This window comes from Petaurus breviceps, unplaced genomic scaffold (assembly GCF_028583685.1).
Source record: "Petaurus breviceps papuanus isolate PSGF00001 unplaced genomic scaffold, PetGlider_PUasm1.0 90451, whole genome shotgun sequence".
Taxonomy (NCBI): domain Eukaryota; kingdom Metazoa; phylum Chordata; class Mammalia; order Diprotodontia; family Petauridae; genus Petaurus; species Petaurus breviceps.
Window position 1 is genome coordinate 1756510 of NW_027187258.1, and position 22113 is coordinate 1778622.

Below are 22113 nucleotides of genomic sequence, written 5' to 3' on the forward strand. Positions count from 1 at the left end.
AAACACAGCTGGTGGGGCCCCCACATGCCAAGTTATCATCTTCAGGGCATGGTCATTAAAGACCCAAAGCACATTCCACATCTAATGTTAGTAGACAGCTTACTTCCTAATCTTCCTAGGTCTGTAGGGTTCTGGTTCTGTCCCATTGAGAGGACTTGCAGTATTTATACCCCCAGAAGTGCCCTCAGAAACATGGTGCCCCTTGGCTGTGATCTCCTGTGGCTCCCCTTCCTCCACCTTACCCTTTCCTTATATCAACCATGAGGTCATTTTGATTCAATCCTATGGACTAACGTGAAATGTTTTGGGCTGGGCTTGACTCAGACTGGTGTAGTGCTTCAGGCTGAGGACCGGAATAAAATGAGACACCCATAGATTGTCGAACTTTTAATTACATGTGTGTATATATATACATACACACACGTGCATAGACACACATATATACTTATTTGTTTCAGTCAGCAAAAACCTTTCCTTCCCACCCCAGCAATTAACAGCATAAGAAAAATAAAACTCTCGTTACAGTCGCAGACAGTAAAGCCAAATCAGTTTCTCCATTGACCATTTCCAAAAGACATGTGTCATTCTGCACTGAGTCCTTCAGCTGTCTATCAGGACGTGGGGCGCATGTGCCATCATTAATCTTCTGGAATCTCAATTGTCCTAGGGAAGGAAAAGGGCCGCATCTTGATCATAAACTAGGGAAAAGGAGGAGAGAGTTGAAGATGAATAGAATGGGGGAAGAGGGAGCTTATGGAGAGTGACTTTATTTTTCCTCAGTAAAGTAAGGGGACAAAGTCCTCAGCTGAAAGAGAAGGGAGGAGAGGGGTGTAAAGAGAGAAGAGAGGAATTAGAACAATTTCTGTGGAGAAGGAGGTAATGGAATCATAGATGCAGGTAAGCTATTGGGGATGAGAGGGGCTGCTGCAACTTGCAAGATAAAGGCCACTCTTCTGAAATCCAGAAGTAGCAGTGAGAGGTCAAAGGTAAACTCCTCAGCTCAAAGAAAAACAATGAAGTGGCTGAGCTCTTCAGTCTTGCAGCACACAGAGAAAGGCAATGGTTATATAGTGGTAGGGTGGCCAGAGAGGGCCCGGCCTGGGGTGAGGAAGAGCAGAGTTCAAATCCAGTCTCAGATACTTCCTAGCTGTGTCTCTAGCTTCAAGTCACTTCACCTCCATCTGCCTTAATTTCCTTAGCTGTAAAATGGGGATAAGAACACACTATCCCAGGATTGTTTTGAGGATGAAATGAGATAATATTTGTAAAATATTTAGCACAATGCCTGGTGCATAATAGGCACTATAGAAACGCTTGGTTTTTTCCCTTTCCCTCTAGCTTGTGTCTGGCTCAGTTTCCTCATCTGTAAAATGAGGATAATAATAGCAGTTACTTCCCAAGGTTTTAGTGAGGATAAAATGTGTGAAGTTTTGCAAACCTTAAAGTTGTACATAAACGTGTCGCTCCTCCCTACTCTTTCCTGGTGAGGACGTATTAGCAAAGTTCTTTGTTCTCCTGTGTTTCTTCTCTCTCTCTGCTTACATAGTTGTGAAAAGAATTAGCCATAGCTGATTTGGGGGCCTTCTTCAATACCAGAACAACACTGGGAGCGGGACAGAGGCCCCTTTATGGCAGACCTGGCTATGGGAATTACAGAGTGACCATTCAGAGGTTTGATGGACCTCGTGCGTTTTCATTCTGTGTAGAATTGCTGCTGGAATTGTCCATTCATGTAATAAACTTTTATGCTGTTCAAAGGAAGAAAAGAATGGGGTTTTCAGACAAGTCCTGCCCCCACCTGCATGCAGTGACTTATCCCTGTTTTCTCAGCGTGTCTACCAGGCTACCTGGCTTCACGAGCACTTTAGTAAGCAGCTTGCTAACATATGTTCTATCACTTCCTGGGGTGGGGGGCACTTGTCTTTTTTTTTTGTCTTAGACTGGGTAAGTCCAAGCCAATGCTCTATATGGTATTGCTTCATAAGATATGAAAATGACTCTTGATCATTATGCATCAGTTTTCTGAGCTGTGAAGCAGAGATGAATGAGGTACAGGCTCTGGGAACCCCCTTGAGTTCTGATTGAATCTTCCCATTTGAGGAGGAATTTGCCTGAGGCCATTAGTCTTTCGTTATGGCTTGGCCCAAACCTCTGTTACTAGGTAGCCCTCCTTTGTCCAGCTAGCTCCCACCCTGGATCCTCTCAAACCCTCCAAGGTCTGTCTCCAGGTAGCCTCCAGCTACTTCCCACCTTAATTTCTTAATCACTGGAGTCTGACCTCATCTGACTCCTCCTGAAGACCTTCCCCAAACTCCTCCTGTATACCACCCCTAAAGATTCCTCCCACAATCTTTCTGTATATAAGACCCCATCTTTTCTCCATGTGTGTGAGTGCACCATAGAATGACCAGCAGAGGCTCATTCTGTGTTAGATGATTCTGGCCTGCTTGCCCAATGCATGTGTCACAGATACCGAAGCTCCTTAAGAGTCTATACATTATGGCCAACTTTTATCAAACTTTGCTTTTCTTTGGCTGAGAGAAAACTTGAGTCAAATTCATTGGGCAGGACCTGGCGTGTTGGTATTTTGGGGTCTGGAGCACCCCTAACCCTAGACCTCAACATTTTATGTTTCCCTTACCTCATCAGAGACCAAGGCTTTCTTAGAAAGTGCACGAATGCTTGTGAGACATCATGAAAAATAATGACTGTTAGATTTGATATAAAGAAGCCTGGAATGCAAAGAGCTCCGAGCTCTGTGCTTGCCTCTTCTGTGCCCCTGCGAGACAAATATCTTGGTCTGTGTGGTCGTGGCATGCTGATTACCTGTGGTCCAAGTCATCCCCCAGGCTGCTGTCCAGCCTCTAGCCATGGGGCCCTTAATCGCATCTTGTTTTCTAACGATTGTCTGGGCTGGAGAAAGCTCCTACTGCTTCAGTGTGTGTATCTCTCACTTTGATGCCACTTTCCCATCGGCCGTGTGGGTGTCTTTCATTACAGGTAGAGTTCTCCGCCTGCTCGCCAATACTTACTTGGCCTGGGACCAGGGGCAGTATCAGGGCAAGGCTCTTGAAATTGTAAACTTGGCTAACGAGGTAACAAGATTTTGTTGTTATTTTTTTCACGATGCCTACTTTGGATGGCAGTTTACCTAACTTGTAAAACTCAATATCATCACAAGTTTTCTGATGATTAACTATGTGGCTGTTTCTCTGAAGACCAAAGGAGACATTTTATATATAATAACAATAATGATCATCAGTTCAGTACAAGCCTCGCCTGGTATTTCCCTGTTGGGAGTGCTGCCCTATCCTCCCCTGAATAAGGATCTTGGGTTTTGTTTGTTTGTCCACATCCATCTGCTTACCTGTACTGCCGTCCCTTCCCCTCCATTCCCCTCTGTGGAATGGCAGCTCCTTGGGACCCAGGGATGGCTCCTGCTCTGTGTCATTACTCCTTCTGGTTGAGCCAAGTGTCCTACATTCTGAAGAGTCCAGAATAAATGTTAGTTGACTGGAATCAACTATCCCAACGGTGCTCATCTAAGTGCATGAATAACAAAGCATTCAACTATCCTAAACTCTGGGAATATCAATACAAAGCTTCTGTCCCTGCCCTCAGGGAGCTAATCTTTGACTGGAGGATACCATTTAGATAGGATTGTAGTGACTACTTGCCTTTAGGTCTCCTTTAGTGATTAACTTTTCTATTTTCTTTTTTTTTCTACCAGAAACCAAATATTTTGATGATTTTTGTTTTCTAATGAGGTTTAAGATCTTGTTATTCCTGTTTTTCATTATTCCTTTTAAATTCTTGAAATTTTGTTTCCCTAAATTCATTTTACCTGTTTCTATAAAGTAACTTTTTAGTAGTTTATTTGGTATAGCATTAACTTCATAAAGCAATTAATCAGCATCGTCATTTTGATGATATTGGTAAAGGGTGGTAAAAAACCATTAATATCTTTGCAATGATATGAGTGTGGGGCGGCCTCTCTATTCTCCTTTTGGTTTAGCTTTAACTGTTGGGAAGATCTTCCATTTTCTCCAGACAACAAGTTGCTTCTCTCCAGTTTCCAACCATTGTTTCTAGTTCTACTGAATGTCTGCCAATCCCTTCTACCAGTGCTGGAATGGCACCGTACTCCGGGGCATGGCTCCTTGGCATTGTTTGTATTGAGCCCCTTGGACAGTCTTGGAACCCTATTTCTAAATAACTGAAGGAAGGTCAGTGAAGATAAAGATGTGCTTCCCCCCCTCCAGGTTCACAGAGCCCCTGAAATTTCCGGAGGCTCCAGCTGGCCCCCCCACCCCAACCGCTGTTAGGAAATGAGAGAAAACCTGCTACCCTGATCTGGACTTGTGTTCTTGGGCCGGGGGAAATGGGGGGGGGGGGAGGGAGAATCTGATGGGACTGGGGGAGGAGGGTGGTCTGGGAGAGAATTATGGAAGGGGCAGAAGAAAAAGGGAAAGGAAGTAAATAGCAGAGACTAGGTGGGGGCTCTTTTGATCCCTCTTCACAGCCTCTGTTTCCCTTCCTTGTTCCTGGAGCGGCTAAGCAGTGTCAGGACGGGGCTTTCTCTCCTTACTTGACAGCCAGCCATACAGCTTTCAGAGGACAGTAGATGCAGGGGGTGGGGGACTGGGAAGGGAGCAGGAAATGATGGCCGGGCGGGGCCTGTGGCTCCTCTTCCTTTGCACACCTTTGTCCATGGTACGCCTGAGCAGGCTGCTTTTGTTTCTCCTTTTCCCTCCCGTTCCCTGCTGCTGCTGAGGCCACCACGAGGCCGGAAGCACTGGGGCCGACAGGGCGCAGCAGTGGTTAGAGCTGGAAACCAACCTTTGTGTCGCCTCTCTGCATCTCTTCCCCTTGCTTCCACTGACCCCTGCTGGCGGAGGAGAGGATGGAAGGGGGGGCTGCAAAGGGCTGGGTTTTTTCCACCTTCCTCCATCTTGTTGATGATATTTGGGAGGGAGGAGGAGCCTGGGAGGCAGTGAAAATGGTGTCTGGGAGGCTGGGGCTCTGCTCCCTCCCTTCCTCCCATGGAGCCGTGTTAGGGCATTCAGGAGAGAAGCATGAGGGGTGGCTGGCCAAGCATCCCCGCTTCCTGCCGCTAGTGTTAGGGGCGTGTAGGGTTGTCCCTAGGTCACATGGCCCTGCTGCCTTTGTTTCCCCCTAATCCACCCCTTCCCTGTGCTGCTGCTGGAGCACTGGGCAGCTGCGGGGGATTCCTTGGAGTGCTCAGGCAGCCAGGAAAGCTGCCATTTCTCCTGCTTTCCTCTTTCCACACAGTTCAATTAACTAGGGAAGGGCTAGAAGGAAGGAAGGGTTTGCGGGTGGGGGTGCACCGGCCAAGCAAGGGCATACAGGCAGGAAGGGCACCTGCCCCCCTGTGCCCCTTTCCCCAAGAAGGCGAGGTGGGGGGGCATGGCGCAGAGGGAGGAACCCGTGGGCGGAGCCATCAAGGCCAATGAGTCATGTAGAACATGCTGGAAAAAGGGGCAGATGGGGAGGCGGGGCTGAGGCCCTCCCCCCCCCCCTCTGGCGCAGAAGGAGGAGCCCGAGGAGGAGGGCTTGGCCAGTGATTGGCTCTTCTGCCCCTTTGCTACCATGATTGATGGTAGAATGTGCTAGAACTGGGGAGGAAGGCAAGGCAGGGCTGACGTTGCTCTCTTCCCCTCCCCCCACAGAGGGAGGAGTCTGAGGAGAACCTTCCTCATCTCTTCCCTTCCTCCTTTTTGGTCAATGAGTAATGGGAGAACATACTACAAAAGCGGGAAGAAGGGTAGTCTGGAGAGAGAAAAGGGGTCTAGCAGTATAAGGGCAAGACCTCTCTCCCTTCTTCCTTCTCACTGCAGCAGCGATCTAGTCCCTAGTCCTCCCCTTCCCCTTGCTGCTCTATCAGCTGTTCTTCCCTTGCCTTACCTCCTCCCTCACCCCTTGTCCCTGCAAATTATGAGAGAGAACAGGAGGAGGAAGGGAGTGAGGGATTGAGAGCTGGGGGTTAGCTCCCTCTCCCCTTTGCTTTCTTGCTGGTGGTGCTGCCTTTTCTCCTTTTTGTGCCCATTATGAGGCTTTGCCTTTTCCTCTGGACCCAGTGGCTGTGGTAGGGACCTTTTTCTGCCTGCCTGCCTTCCCTTTCTCTTCTCCTTTACCATGGGAGGCATTTGGAAAGGAGGGTCATTGAGGAAACAGTGAGGGGGTGTGTGGTTTAGGGGCTCTCCCACTAGCTGTCTCCAAGATCTTTGACAAATCACTTCCCTTTTAGATTAGTTTTTTAAATAAAAGGAATGGATTCCTTGATCTAGCTCTGCTGGTTTGTAACTACTGGACAAAGGGCTGACAAGCGAAACGATAACCTTATACTATTGCTCCCTCTGGCTACTGTGCTGGTGCAACGGAGAGGATTCTGGGAAAAACTGGAGAGGAAGAGTGGCCTGTCTCCTCCCTTCTCCCCCCTGTGGCCACTGACTAACACTAACACATGTTGGGATAGAAGATGCTAAAAGCTGTGAAGATGCAGGCTTTGGAGCTGGCTGCCGTTTCCTTTTGCTCCCTTCTGCATTTAGGCAGGAGGGAGGCACGTCTATGGAGTGCTGGTGCCAACAGGACTCTTCTCTTCCCTGATAGATGAGGAAACAGAGGCAGCCGAAGTGAAATGACAGCTTGGACGGCTGAGGTCTTTCTGACCCCAGGGTAGTTACGTGGTGCTGCCAGATAGAGTGTTAGGCCTGGAGTCAGACAATGACTATCAATAGAGTTAGCTGATTTGGATGAGAAGTTGGCAGAGGGGAAGGCCAAACCAAGTGGCATAAACGTGTTTCCTCCTCCTTCCTCTTGTTGCTGATGTCTTACTCAAGGAGCCCCTTCAGAAGAGCTTCAATTCTTCCCAAAGTTTCTTTCTCCCATAACAGGGTTTCCCAACTTGGGCTCTGCTATCCCCACGGGGCAAGAGAAGCCTGTTAAGGGGGTGGATGCATGTTAGGTAAGCATGTCCTGAAATTAAATAACCTTATTTATGTGCATATGCATAGGAAACTCAAATTCATTTCCTTTCATAAAGACTTGAAAAGGTTGGGATTCCCCCACCCCCCACATGAGGCCTCTTAGGGCAAAAAGAAATGGGGGCGGGTATCCACAAGTGCTTATAGGGGGAGGCCCCAAGGCCAATGGCAGTGTGGGAGGGGCTGAGAGCTTGTTCCCTTCTCAGAAGGTACCTATGGGCTTCACTAGACTGCCCAAGGGCCCCAGGACCCAAGAAGGTGAATCCCAAGCCTAGAAAATGTTTTCCAAGCTCTCCCTTCATATGGGTTTCCTCAACTGTCCGACATTGGCCAGCTTTTTTTCCCTATACATCTGCTTCCCTGAGCAATGCCAATCAGTGCCCTTCTTGTAGGAATGCTGATGGTGCTAATGGTGTGCAGACCGCCTGGGAGCAGGCATGAGTGTTAGTACCTTGAGCTGGTGGATGAGGTGGGAGTGACACGTGACTGCCAAGCCCGTGCTCTAGGCAGGGCTGCACACGGGGCATCTACACTTCACCATGTGATTCCATGCTGCACCATGTTACTTTGCTTCCTAAAACCTTCCATCCTGTTTGAGCTCAGTGTACTTGGCAGTGCCATCACCATTCTCCATCTTCCCTGGTTTTGAACCTTCTGCTTATCTTGAGCTGCCTTTCCTTCTCACATCCAGCAAGGAAACAGTAACTTGCCATTTAGGGCATCTGGCCCCTCCTCTATTCCCACTACCAAGCAGCTAGGGCAGACACTGGGAACTGCCTTCCTGGACCATGGGGATGCCTCCTGACAGCGCTCCTTGTTCCCCTTGCTCCACTGTAGATCCCACATAGACTTATGGCATTTTTTTTGAGGAATTTTTTTTAAATTTTGAATTTAATTTAATTTTGTTATGGCATTTCTTCATAAAGAAAATGTTTAAATCTTCCATGCTTTGCAACTGATCACTGAACAAAGCATCCATTGGATTAAGCACTCTTCCTTTCCAGCTTTAGTCTCTATTACTGTCTTTCTCACACTGTACTGTAGCCTAGAGGACTTGTCCTTTCCCAAGCCTACATGGGCTTGGTCCAGTGCCCCTGTTCAATGTGGTTCCCTAATTCTGGATGTTTCCCCAGGACTGTGTTGCCTGTTGAATTCCTTCCCATCCATCCTTTAGAGCCCAATTCAAAGACTGCCTCTTCCTCTTACCTCTGATCACAGAAATTTGACATTAAGCTTGACTTCCTCTTTGTCAGTGAGGTAACACAATGGTTAGAGCGCCAGTCCAGCAGTCAGGAAGTTGTTGTTTGTTTATTGTTCATTCCGTTTTTTTTGGAGGCTTCTGACTCTCTGACCCCCTTTGGGGATTTTCTCAGCAAAGATCCTGGAGCGCTTTGCTATTTTCTTCTCTGGCTCATTTTACAAATGAGGAAACTGAGGCAAACACGGTGAAGTGACTTGCCCAGGGTCACACAGCTAGTATGTGTCTGAGGTCAGATCTGAACTCAGGAGGATGAGCTGTCTGACTCTAGGCCTAACACTCTATCTGGCAGCACCACCTAACTACCCTGGGGTCAGAAAGACCTCAGCCGTCCAAGCTGTCATTTCACTTTGGCCGCCTCTGTTTCCTCATCTGTAAAATGGGAATCATAATAGTACCTCCACCCCAGGGTTCCTGTGAGATCCAAAGAGATGTTTGTGCTTATCACAGTGCCTGGCACATGAGAAATGTCAGAGAAATGCTAGTTGTCATCAGCATTGTTATTTGCCCCTTGCTGCTGATGGCCATGAAGGGGAAGTGGGAAGATTCTCATTTTGTTTTGCTCCGGGAAGATGCTTTTCTCCCTCTTCTTTTTCTTTGCCCCTTAAGCCTTTCCCTCTTTGCTGTAACTGCCACTGTTTCTTTGCTGGTGCTAGGGTAGGCAAAAGATTGGTGGGGAATCTCAAAGTGTGGCAGAATAGCCTTTTCTGTCCCCATGCTACTTTGTGTCTGCTGGTAGAAATACTAGACTAGGCTAGGAAGAAGAGGGGGTGATCTCCAACTGAGGGGGGATGGGTGGGAGGCTAGATTCATCCTCTACCCCCCTCCTTATTGGGCTAGGTTTTTAATTCTCCCTTTTATTTCTTGCCTCCTTGCTCTCTTTCCGTTCCCCAAGACCCCTGGGGTCTCTCCCACTGATGACATTTGCTTGCGGGCTTCTCTGGACCTGTTTCCTTCTATCAGATGGAAGGGGGGTGAATGTGGTGCATGACCTAGAGCACCTCTCAAATCCCTTCCTGGTTTTCCTGGACTCTGCTGAAGGGGCAGAGTAACTGAGGCAGCCAGAGCCGGCTGAAAGGTAGTTTCTACTTCAACCCCTGCGGCCAGTGCTGATGGTAAAACATCCTGGCAAGGTGAAGGGGCAGGAGGTGGGACAGGAAGTTGAGTGATTAGCTATGCCTAGCTTTGGGGGCTTCCTTCTGGTTTCGGAGAGGCCACATGTGCTGTAGGTACTCTTGGCCAGCCAGCCTGGGACAGCAATCCAGAGACAGTAGTTCTGCAAGAGAGAAAAAATTTCATTTCTCCTTGCTATGATCTTGCTGTGAAAGAGGCTGGGGGTGGGTAGGGGGCAGCTTTAACTGCTTTCTCCCGGGACCACTTAGAGAGGGCAGGGCAGGAGGGTGGCAGGTTTTCTCTCATTTCCTGTCAGTGGTTGGGGTGGGGGGCAGGTATACAATGGCAAGGCCCAGTGGTTTTCTCTTTTCATTCTCTTCTTCCTCTTCCTCTTTGCTGCTGTTGCTGCTTCTGGTTCCAGGAAGGAAAAGAACTCTAGGATGGCAGTGAAAGAAATGGAATGGAAATTTCCTCTGGACTGTGCCCGCTTCTTTGCTTCTGACACAGTTGCTTAAGAGACAGGGAAATTTGGAGCTGAGCTGTGGAGGCTTTGCTTTGACTTTCCCCCATCCTTCCTCTTCTGGCCCTGAAGACCAAGAAGCAAGAGAATGTTGATGGCGCGGCTTTATTTCTCTTTGCTCTTAGCTCATAGGCTCACTGATAAGTGACCAAACATTTTGGGCCAGAGTTTTGTCAACCAGATTCTCCCTCCTCTTTGCTACTTGGGCTGCTGTGATCGGGGAGATGATTGCTGAGGGGGATTGGGAATGTTTTCCTGTTTATCTAAGTCACTCACCCTGGGTTTGTACATGGCTTGGCTTGTACATGGCTCAGGTTCAGGAAGCAGATTAACAGAAATGTAGAGTGGGCTGGCCCATATTTTCTCTTCCGTTGGCTTCTGTGACTATTGACTAGTGCCCACATATTTGCTTGCTTAGTGAAACAAGGCAGCCTGGGGCAGTTCAAAGCAAATCAGGAGGTCTGCTTTCTAGTACGTCAGAGACCACAAAGACTGGGCTTCGCTAAGACCACCAGAGTCTTTCCCTGACTCTGAGATGTTTCCCTTTTACCTATTATATAAAGGAAAACAACTCTGCCTGCCATTCAAGGCCCTCAGCAGGCTCCTTCTGCCTGTCCAGCCTTATCTTCTATGCTCACCTATTACCCTAACCCGAATGTGACGTTGTATCCTGAAGAGCCCTTTGAGACTTTGTTTGTATCAGATTAAACCCTTCACTCATGGCTGAGGAAGCAGGATGCCATGCAGGGCACAGGACAGCCTATAGATATGAGCTCCCAGCTTCAGTTACTGTTCCTTGCTTTTGTTGTGTGATTTCATGCCTCCTTATTTTTGACAGATGGCAGAGAGGTGGGGATGAGGCAGGATCATCCTGGCCACTCCCTAATGGTAGAACTTGCTGGTAGAAAGGGATCTTCGGAGGGAAGCTGGGTGTGTGTGTGTGTGTGTGTGTGTGTGTGTGTGTGTGTGTGTGTGTGTGTGTGTGTGTTCCCCTAACCTTTACCAGATTTTGAGGAAGAAGTAGCCCAGGGCTACTGGGTGGTTGAGTAATGCCAGCATTAGGGGTCTTCTCTCTCTTTTTGTTTAATACTTTCCTTTCTCCTGCTACCCCTCTTGCTCTTTGGGATGCTTTGCTTTTCTTTCTTCAGTTTATTCAGCTTTTAACATTGCCTTCTTCCTTGGATGCACTGAATACCCATAATTCCTATTTTGGAGAAGCTTGAAAGGACATGAGGATCAGAGAAAGTATCTAATCCTCCATCTTGTTGGTCTCATGACTCAGAAATAATTTTGTATATACCCTAGGAATATTTATTGCAATAGTCCTAGGCAAGAAAGATAATTGCCTCTGGGTTCAATCTTTTGAAAATTCTTACTTGTCAGTTGATAGCTTCAGCCCAATATCCTCCAGCCAATACATCACTTTCATTAGTCTATCCAAGGCAGGGGAACCTGTAGCCACATGTGGTCCTCTAGGTCCTCAAGTGCACCTCTTTGACTGAATCCAAACTTCACAGAACAAATCCCCTTAATAAAAGGATCTGTTCTGTAAAACTTGGACTCAGTCGAAAGGACATAGAAGGCCACATGTGGCTTTGAGGCCAAAGGTTCCCCACCCCTGGTCTATCCTCACATTCTTCCTATATCCAAAGACAATGTTGTCACCAAGGTACAGTAATCCTTCCAGGTAGCTCTTGTCTCCACCCTATTTCTCCACTAGCCATCGTACGATGACCAATGTTCTCAAGATTCCTTGGGACATAGGCTCAGAATGGTAAAATCCAGCTGTACAAATGAAAACAGTCTTTTTGCTTGTCTTCCCCAGACATAGAAATCTGGTAGTATCCGGTATTCAATTCCAAACTGAGAACCATTGTCTGCATGGCAGACAATGCCGGGTATCTTGCACCCATGGTATAGTGTATTGGTCCTCTTGAGTTTTCTTGTTTGATACCCCATCGCTGGCTGATGTGTGAGGATGACTAGATTCTTTGAGGATGCTGTTAAGCAACATTTCTTTGACATAGTTTCTGAGGCTTTCGCAGTATAGAGTGATTGTCCTCGATCTTTCTCTGGATGATCAGGAATTGGTGAGCTGGCATCCCTGGAATGTATGTTCAGTGGCTTAATAATATGACATTACATTCAGATGCCAACATTTCTTTAGTTATTCCCCAGTTGTCTAAGAGGCAATCGAAGACAGAAGTGGCAAATACTTAGCCCCTTCCCAAATGTGACTGAACCAGATTAAAATGTAATTGGGAAAATATTGAACAAGATCAATAAAAATAAAATAAAACACGCGTATGTTATATTTTCAAACTCAGTCGATATGTGGATCCAGGGACCCTGATATATAGCTTAGTGATTACAGTTCCTATCTGAGTTTGATATCACTGATTTAAGGTACCCCCACTTTGAATCTAGTCCTTTTCTCTTTTTTTGCTTTTTGGAGGGCAGTTGGGGTTAAGTGACTTGCCCAAGGTCATGTGGCTAGTTTGTTTCATCACCTGTCCTTCTACTTTTCCCATTTACTCACACATTGACATCCCTCCATCCCCCCACAACACTGAGCCTTTTCAATGGCTGTCGCTGTCCCCCATGCCTGCGATGCGATGCTCTCCTTCCTCACCCTTTATAGGAAGCCTGTGCCTGTCCACGTTGTGTTCCCCAGCAGACTGGGAGCTACTCGAGGGCAGTGATTGTCTTTTGCCCTTTTTTGTGTCCTTACTGCTTAGCACAGTGCCTGGTGCATTCTAGGTGCCTTGTTGGCATGGTTCAGATGCATCTGAGTCTTTGTGACCCCATTTGGAATTTCCATGGCGTATACTGGAGTGGTGTGCCATCTCCTTCTCCAACTCATTTATAGATGAGGAAACTGAGGCAAACAGAGTTAAATGACTTATCCAGGGTCACACAGCTAGTAAGCCTAACCCTAACCCCTAAATCTGAGGCCAGAGTTGAACTCATGACGATGTCTTCTGACTCCAGGTCTGGCTCTCTATCCACTGAGCTACCTAACTGCCCCCTCCCTCTAGGTGCTTTAATGCAGGCTTATCAACTGGCTGACTGACCTATCTCTGCCAAAGAACGACTTTGGGAAAGTGGTAGCAAGATAAATTTTCTCTCCACCATTTTGCTGGCTTTCTCCTGAATAACAGGCGATAGGAGACTAAGAAGGTTGGAGGGCAGGAAGGGCAGAGGCTGGGGGTGGGAGGTAAGGGTGGTCTGTGTGTGTGTGTGTGTGTGTGTGTGTGTGTGTGTGTGTAAGCTAACTTTGGGTTTGTGTGTGTGTGCATGTATGTAAGCTAACTTTGCGTGTGTGTGTGTGTGTAAGCTAACTTTGGGTGTGTGTCTGTCTCTGTGCATGTATGCCTGTAAACTAACTGTGTGTGTATGTGTGTGTGTGTGTGTGTGTGTGCGCGCGTGCGTGAGTGCGTGTGCCTGCCCTAACTTACAGGCTTTGCTTTCTTTCCCTCTTCCTCACCCTCCCCATGCAGCCCCAGGCAGCTCTTGGAGATACACTGGGAACAAAGGCGGTGGGGCTTTTTCTTTCGTCTTTCTCCCACCCCACAGCCTAGCAGAGTGCAGTGCCTTGTGCCCCCCAAATGCCTGTTGGCTGACTGACCTCATCACCACTAGCTAATCATTATTAGAACATGTAAGGAAGCCCAGGAGGAGCCGTGTGAAAGTGGTCCATGAGACTCTGAGGCGGCGCTTGGAGACTGGATAGGCTTCTCCTGTCTGTCCTATCCCTTAGTGCCACAGATCATTCTAGACTGGGATAAGAAGGGTGGGGGAGGGTGGGACTTCTTTGTCTCCTCTCCTTTTGTTCCCCTCTTGTGGCCTCTGGGGAATGGGAGGGCGGGAAGCGGGGGAGGGAGTCCAGGCAGCCTAACACAGCTTTGCTTCCCTTCCTTGCCCTGGATGGACACTGGGCTGGGAGAAGAGGTGGAGGTTGGGAGAGCTGGGTTTGAGACTTTCCCCCCCCTTCCCCTTCCTCGATGCCCCCGCCCCTTGCCGCTGCTGGATCCAGGAGGAATCATTAGCTAGGGATGGAAGCAGACCCTCCCCCCAACCTTCCTTCCACTCCACTCACTTCCTGGGTCCTTGGAATCTGTCGCTGGGAGAGGCTGTGGAGCCCCATTTTTCTCCCTAGGTCTCAGTTTCCTTAACCAGAAAATTGGAGACTTGGGCACTTAACTTTGGGTCTCTGACCTTGTTCTACAGAATATTTTGAGAACTGAATTTCTGTAGCATTGATTTCCTTTGTATGCATTTAAATGCATTATTCTGAGAAGGGCTTATGTAGTGGCTCCTTGCCCAGGCCACCAAGGGGACTGAGCCCTGGGAGAAGCCTGGCCCTGTGTTGGCTGCAGAGCGTGGAGCAGGAGCTGCTTTCTGTCATGTGCCCGCCCTCGCTTTGGAGCTGCTGGCTAATGCTAGAATTGAAGGAGAAGGGGTGCCCCCGCCCCAAGCCAGTGTGGAGGGGGGCCGGATGGGGCTGGTCCCTGCCTTCCTCCCTTTCTCATTATCTTCCCTTTTCCGGTTCTGCTGGCTGCTGGCAATGGGGGTGGGGGGAGGAGGGAGGGGGGAAGACCGTTAACAGGAAGGTGAGTAGTATGATGGGATTTTCTGCATCCTGTACCTCCCTCCCTGCCTCCTTTTCTTTCTACTGACACTGACTAATCAGAGAAGCTGCTAGAAGACGGAAAGAAGATGGGGGGAGGTAGAACCTAGTGGCTGCAGAGGTGTGGCTTCCTCTTTCCTATGGCTGGCTGACAGGGTTCTGCAGGGGAGGAGTTTGGGCCAGGACCAGAGCATATCACAGCACCTGGGAAGCTGGACGCCATGTTTCTAGTGTTTGTCACTGTGTGACCTTGGGACGAGTTACTTCCCCTTTCTAGGCCTCGGTTTCCACATCTGTAAAGTTAAGAGGCCAGGCTAGATGATTTCTAAGGTCCCTTCAAGCTTTACAAATCCCTAAATGGACTAGAGAACCCCATTTCCCCTCTCTCCCTGCTGATGACATTGAGGAGGGAGGAGCCTGGTTTCTCTCTTTGCCTTCTTGGCTTTCTTTCCCATCCCCTAGTCATCCCTGGCCAGACTGAATAGGGTCCAAGCTTGGTGTAGTGAAAAGTACCCTCCAGTGTGGCCCAGGGCTTAGTCTCAGTTCTTGGTAAGGCTTTCTACCCCCTTTCTGAGCCTGTTTCCTCATCAGTTAAGTGACTTAGAAGAGGACTCCCGCTGGCTTTCTTCTCTATGCTGAACGCAAAGGAGAGGGAGGAGTCTGGGAGGCTGCATTAGAACATTCTAGTCTGGCTAAGAAGGGAGGGGATGGGGTGGAGGTGTGGCTCCAGCGTTCACCCCTCCTCTTCCCTGCGCCTGACCAAATGGCCCTCTCTTCTCATTTACCCTTTCCTGTGCCTTCCTTCTCCTCCTTCCTACTGCCACCAACTCCTGGTTTAATTTGCATGAATAGGGCAATAGTGGGGGGCTTGGGGAGGTGACAGAGTTTGCTCCTGGGAGACTGAGGATGGAGGAGGCTTAGGTAGGACTGGGAAGGTGAGGCAAGGCAGGGTTTCTTTGTCTTCTCTTCACTGTTGTAGCCACTGAGAGAAGGCAGAACACATGGGGGGGGGGGGGGGGGAGTGGCCCAGTAAAGCATGAATGGCCCAGATTTTCCTGCTCTGCCATCTACAGCTTGTTGGGTGAAGGTTGGAGGAGGAAGGAGGCAGACTGGGGGCTCTTTCTTCTGCTGTTGCTTCTCTCCCTCCCCTTCCCCTTTGCTGTTGCTGCATAACCTTGCTAGAGGGGCTCATAGACCAAGACTGCTTATTTCTTCTGTTCCTTGCTGCCCATGGCAGAGAGTGGTAAGAAGTCAAGAAGGTAGGAGCTGGGGCTGAGGAAATGTCAAACTACCATCTCCTTCTCCTGCCCCCTTGTAAATGCCAGTGTTTCCATGGCAGACCTGCCCTTTGCTGTTACCTGGCACTTGGGAGTCAGCTTGGTGTGGTGCCATTCAGTTGGGCTGCTCATGTGTGTGGGGGACTGCCCTGTATCTGTGCTTCTGGGAGAGGATTTGCTTTGGTATTAAGCAACGACCAGGTACTCTGCTAAATTTGGACTCCAGATCCCTTCATCTGGGTTAGGAGCTGTGGAATTCCTAGATGCTCTTGTAGTCTGGCAGAGCAAATTGAGAATGAGCAAAGTCGGCAACCAGCTCCTTCTGCCAGGTCTCCAGACTAAGTACAAGTGTATCTGATGCTGTGGCATTGACAGTTATCACATTGCTTTGAGCCTCATGGTAAGAAAGACCACAGGGAATAGTGGATTGAGTGCCATGCTTTAGAACAGGGAGACTTGGGGTCAGGTCCTATAACCTTGGGCAGGTTAGCTAACTTCTCCAAGTGTCAGTTTCATCATCAGTAAAATAAGAGGTTTACAGGCACCTAAGTGGCTCAGTGAACAGAGCACCGACCCTGGAGTCAGGAGGACCTGAGTTCAAATTCCAGCTCAGACACTTAACACGTGATAGCTGTGTGACCTTGGGCAGGTCACTTAACCCCAATTACCCTGCCTTCCACCCTCTAAAAAGACAAAAACCAAATAAGAGGTTTAGAATTGATGGCCTCTAACGTTCATTATCCCTATTCTAGAGAGGGAGGAATTTGAGGCTTCAAGAGGTCAAGCAATTTGCCCAGGGTCCCAGAGCTGGTGCCAAATAGCAGACTAAGGCCTGGGGTTACAAATGCAAAAGCTAGACTGCCCTTGCCATTGGAAGGCAGGGGGGAGCTGCTACCCTCAAGGAGAGGTGGGTGCTGGGCTTGGGATTAAAGTCCCGGACTGTACAGGAGTCATAGGCAAGAGGATTGATTTCACCTTTTCCATTATGGAGTGGCAGCATTGATTTGCTGGAGAGCAGTGAGCACAAGCTGGGATTGGCTAGCTGCGGTGGAGGGTTCCACATTCATTCGGGAAGAACCTAAGCCAAGTCTAGCATCCAGACCATGGCCCAGTACTCCAGCATGGCAACAATAGAGAGGCCCAGCCTGTCCCATCTCCCATCGCTTTCACTCTTCTTGAGAACCTTTCAGGCCTAAGTCGTCTTTAGCTGGCACATTCAGAGAGGACTGCAACAAGAGCAAAGATCTCTTCATTCTACCTTCTCGCTTTATCCTGGCAAGTTCTCAGCATTTCTAAGGGCTTATTCTTGTAGAACTCAGAGTGGGCATCTAGAAGGTGTTCAAGGGGGATGAAGGTGAGTCTGGGTGGTCAGTTTGGGCTGATGTCTTGCCTCTGTGCGACCTTCTCCTCAGCCCCCACCTCTCTCTTGCAGACATTTCCAGCGGCCTCAGGCCCAGCATCTTCATCCCTGACTTTCCTGTCTCTGTCAGCAGGACTGTCCTTATCTCCCATGTCCCTAACTTTGGAATGGCTTTTTACCTCTCCATCTTTCTTCTCCCATTGGTTCTTTCTACACAGAGACCTCTTCTGTCCTCTCCTTTATTTGTTTTTTTAAATTTGAAGTCGTTTTAGTTTTATTTTATATGTTTTTTGCTTTTTGGAGGGGGGAGGGCAGGGCAATTGGGGTTAAGTGATTTGCCCAAGGTCACACGGCTAGTAAGTGTTAAGTGTCTGAGGTTGGATTTGAACTCAGGCCCTCCTGACTCCAAGGCTGGGGCTCTGTTCACTGCGCCACCTAGCCACCCCTGTCCTCTCCTTTATTTTTTAAAAAGTATTTTTACAAGCATTTATTTTATTTACTTTCTCCTTCTTACTCCCCATACCACTCCCAAATTGAAAAAGGAAAAAGAAAACCCTCATATATTCAGAGTCCCACCTCCAGCTGGGTGGCTAAGTGGCTAGAACATTGAGTTGAGACAGGAAGAGCTGAGGCCAAGTCTAGCCCCAGACACTTAGTAGCTGTGTGACCCTAGGCAAGTCACTTCTCTGCTGTCTGCCTCAGTTTCTTCAACTGTAAAGTGACAATAGCAGTGCCTAAGACCTGGACTTGTTGGGGAGACCAAATAAGAAATTTGTAAAGTGCTTAGCATACTTTGCACATAGCAGGTGCTTAATAAATGCATGTTCTCTTCTCCCTCCTCTGTATTTTCAGTCTGTTGGGAGCGCCATGCCTGATTGCATGTCCTCTCCACTCGGCCATGATGGTATTCTTCAAGTTGCTTTTCTCTCCAATGTTGTTCCTGTATACATTGCTCCCTTTGTTCAATGTCAGCCCATAGAAGTCTTCCTTTCTGCTTTCCTCTGAAACTGTCCATGCGGCCATTTCTTATGGAGCATTCTACCATCCCTTTCTTTTGAGTTCTCCTGCTAACCATGTTGGGTCAGGTCATAAGTGCCCTTCTCCACAGACTGTCCAAAGAGCAGTGTGGTCGACTCTTCCCTCTGAGGCTCCGTGTGTCTGAGTCCTCAGAACAGGCTTCCTGACAACGTCCCTTAGTGTCTTCCTCCCCAGGGCCCTGTGAGGTAGGAAGTATAGCCATGCATGCTGCATGGGGCTTGGCAACCCCCCCTCCCCCCCCAGCAATGCTGGTTCTTCAGTATCCCCTGGCTTCTAGACATGAGGAAAGTGAAGGTGAAATGATCGCCTCACAGTGACACAGGCCTGAGTGTGTGAGGCTTTACTCTACCCACTGCCTCTTGCCTGCCAGGCGCTGTACTATGTACTGGAGCTGTAAAGAAGGCAAAAGACAGTCCCTACCCTCAAGGGGCTCCCAGTCTAATGGGGAAGATGGCATATAAACAACTATGTACAAATGTGATACACAGAATAAATTGGAAATAATCAACATTTCCATAAAATGAAATGAGAAGGTGGAATTTTAGCTGAGACTCAGAGACAGCCAGGGTAGCTAGGAGGCAGAGATGAGGAGGGAGGGCATTCCAGGGAGGTGGGCCAGTGAAAAAGCTCAGAGTCTGGACATGAAATATCTTGTTCAAGTGAGGCTGGGAGGGAGGTTGGAGGCACATCACAAGAGCCTTGACTACCAGGCTGAGGATTTTGGATTGGAGCAGTGTTTCCTGACCTGGCATTAAGTCAAACATTTATTGAGTGCTTACTGTCTTCTGGCCCTCTGCTACATCTTGACAATACAAATACAAACAAAAAGGAGATAGGCCCTGCCCTCAAGGAGCCTGTTGGGGGGCGGGGGGATTCTCAAGGGGACTCTGGGGCCAGTGGAGAAAGTCATCTGGGTCTGGAGCAGGGCCCAGAGGGGACAGCTGACCTGACCACTGGTCCTTCAATAAAGTGATCTAGGGCCTGGCCATTGCTGCAACAAGTTGAATAAACAGAGTCAGGGTCTGTGCCTTTTGTTTATAATTGTATTTCAGTAGAATTAGGTTCCTTTGTAATCTTGTATTTTATTTCATGCATTTCAAAGCATGATTGTGAGAAGGAGTGTCTCAGACATCATTAGACTGATGCCCAAGGACTCCAGGACATACACACGGTGAAGACCCTCCATGGACCAGAGTCTGCTAGAAAAGCTTTTGGACTTGATGGTCACAGAACATTGATTTTAACTGCGATTTATGAACCAGATCGTGCCATAGGAAAGCAGCCATTCATTCTCTAGTGGGTCAGATGAGCAGGCTGGAATTTGGCCCAGTGTTGTGCTGGAACAGTGGCCCTAAGGAACATGCTCTGGGCAGCGTGGTAACTCTGATTCTAGGAGGCAGGACAACGCTGAACATCTTCAATTCCTTGTCGATTTATGCACAGACTCCATCTGGAAACATCTCTTTCCTTCTGTGTTGTATATGCGCACTGCCCCCTGCTGGGCATCCTTCTCCAACTAGGAGAATTCAGAAGTCATTTCAGCTGGGCTGCTCTAAGTGGAATGTGACCACAGCTTTCCTCATCCCTTATTCTAGGTCTGATTCATATTTGGCATGGGGTCTGGAGCAGCAGCTTCTGAAGAAGAGCATCTTATGTTCACTCCTAGAGGGGATAGGGAGCCACTGCAGTTTATTGAGTAGGGGAGTGACATGGTCAGACCTGTGCTTTGGGAAGATCACTTTGGTGACTGAATGGAGGACATACAGCACTGGGGAGAGATTTGAAGCAGGCAGAGCCCCAGCAGCTGCTGCAGTGGCCCAGGTGTTAGATGTTAAGAGCCTGGACCAGGGTGGGGGCAGGGTCAGAGGAGACAAGGAAGTATATTCTGAGATGCTTAAAGGTGAACTGACCAGGCCTTGGCAAAGGATTAGATGGGGGCAGGGGGGCGGGGGGAAGGGGGGGGGGGGGGGGGGGGGGGCGAAGGGCTGTGGGAAGAGAGAGTGGGAGTGCCTTCAACAGTCATAGGGGAGGTAGAAGGGGCAGTGTTGGGGGAAAGAGGAGGGGCAGCACACTAAGAACAAAGGAGTTGAGTCCAGAGCCAAAGCTCATGGGCACTGCCAGTCTCGCACTGCTTGCTTGTACCTACTCTCACCAAACTCTCCCTTCTCACAGTTGAACATAGACTGGTTTGCTCTGAGATATAAGAGCACCTTTTCTGTTATGTGGCTGAGGTGCTGGGTGGATCACAGCTGGCTGTGGGGGGCAGGGAGGGGCCTACCTGGGCCCTTTTCTGCCAGTAGAGCCTGTTGAGCTCTGTTCTTCTTACTTCCAAATCCTTCTGATATTCACTCAACACACATTTGTCAAATGTCGATTGTTTACCAGGCATACAATAGTGAAGGTTGTCCCTGTCTTCCAGGAATATTTTACTATCACCCTCCTCCTTTTTTCTTGAACATGAATATTTCCATGTGTTAGTGGCGTCCATGCTTTCTTTGGAACCAATTAAATACTAAATACCTACTAATATGTACAAAATCCTGACTGTTTCTGAGTGCCTTTGTGATCTTGGATACATTTATTCAATCTCTCTGAGCCCCAGTTTGTTTTTCTCTAAAATAAGGGAGCGACTACCCTCCCAACATTAAATCTTTTTTTTTTCTCCTTTTTGGAGGGGGAAGGCATGGCAATTGGTGTTAAGTGGCTTGCCCAAGGTCACACAGCTAGTAAGTGTTAAGTGTCTGAAGGCTGTATTTGAACTCAGGTCCTCCTGACTCCAGGGCCGGTGGTCTATTCACTGTGCCACCTAGCCACCCCAACCAACATTCAATCTTGAGACCCTGTAGCTCATGGTGGTGGCAAGTCTGCCCTTGCTTCAGGTTTTGCTTTCTTGCAGGGCCTTGTCTGCACGTTCCTCATCTAACACTTTCAGAAGACTGGCTTGTGTGAAAGGCCATTCTCATTATTCTCTGCCTTCTTTGTACCATCAGGATTTCTTCAAGAAGGGTAACCTCTTGGCTTCTGCATCTTTGGCTTTTTCCTAGGATTTTCCCACTGGAAGTGGGGCCCTCAATCTTTAAAAACTTTTGCCCACCTGCTATTTTTTGCTTCTAGCTGTCTCTTGCTTTCCAGGGACTCCCTTTCTTCTGGCCTGATCCCAGGCCAGATGATAAAAAGCCCAGTGGTGCAGCCCCTAAGAAGCCCTTCCGGCCTTCTGCTGCACGGGCTCTGAATTCTCTCGCCTGCCCATTCCCGCTTCTCCATTTTTCTGTCCCCAGTATGTCTCTTCTTCTGTTGTTCCGGGCTGCCCTCAGATCTGCGAGGTTATTTGGGAAAGTAGGCCTGGGGGCTTCTCACTTTTAACCTCATAAATCATCAAATAATTCTCCCTAGCTTAAAAAAAAGAGAAAGCTTTGTGGACGCCTTTGGTTTTTTACACTCTAATGATTTCCGAAGATTCCTCCTCTCCATCCCCTGGTAACAAAAAAAAGCAGTTAGGCCAAAACCTCCGGCTGAAAGGCCTGCATCCCCTCATCTTCGCCCACGCCTTTGTTTCTTCTTTCCCTTTGAGTCATCTGTTCTCTGGTCCCAGACTGGGCCGGCTGCTTCATTCAGATCGACTTTATGGGAGGGGTGGTCTCTCTCCTTCCTGGCCTGATTTCCAGTAACCAAAGCTCCCATTTCCAGACTCGTGGCAGAGGCCCAAGGGGAGAGGTTAAGGTTCTTCTAGATTTCTTTCTTTCATTCAATTCCATAAAAGTCCCTCGGGCGTTTGCTGAGGACGAGACTCAGTTTACCCAGAAGGAAACCACGCTGCTTCCCTCTGGAAGCCTTCATTCTCTGGGGGGAATGTTGCAAATTGAGAAAGAACGGGAACCTCACTTCAAAGGCTCGTGGGGATCGGGGATGGAGG

General features: G+C 48.6%; 1 protein-coding gene and 1 long non-coding RNA gene across 2 annotated transcripts in view; one reads left to right on the forward strand and one right to left on the reverse strand.

The window, feature by feature from the left end:
- Positions 1-22113, forward strand: part of TEX11 (testis expressed 11) — a 215916-nt gene that overhangs the window by 107578 nt on the left and 86225 nt on the right. The window contains 1 exon segment of the mRNA XM_069062473.1: positions 18284-18316. Coding sequence (XP_068918574.1) covers positions 18284-18316 — 33 coding nt within the window.
- LOC138141674 (uncharacterized) lies at positions 383-4840 on the reverse strand. The gene is made up of 3 exons (XR_011163231.1): positions 4703-4840; positions 3368-3484; positions 383-663 (listed from the first exon to the last, which is right to left on the reverse strand). It is a non-coding gene; the product is annotated as an uncharacterized lncRNA (long non-coding RNA).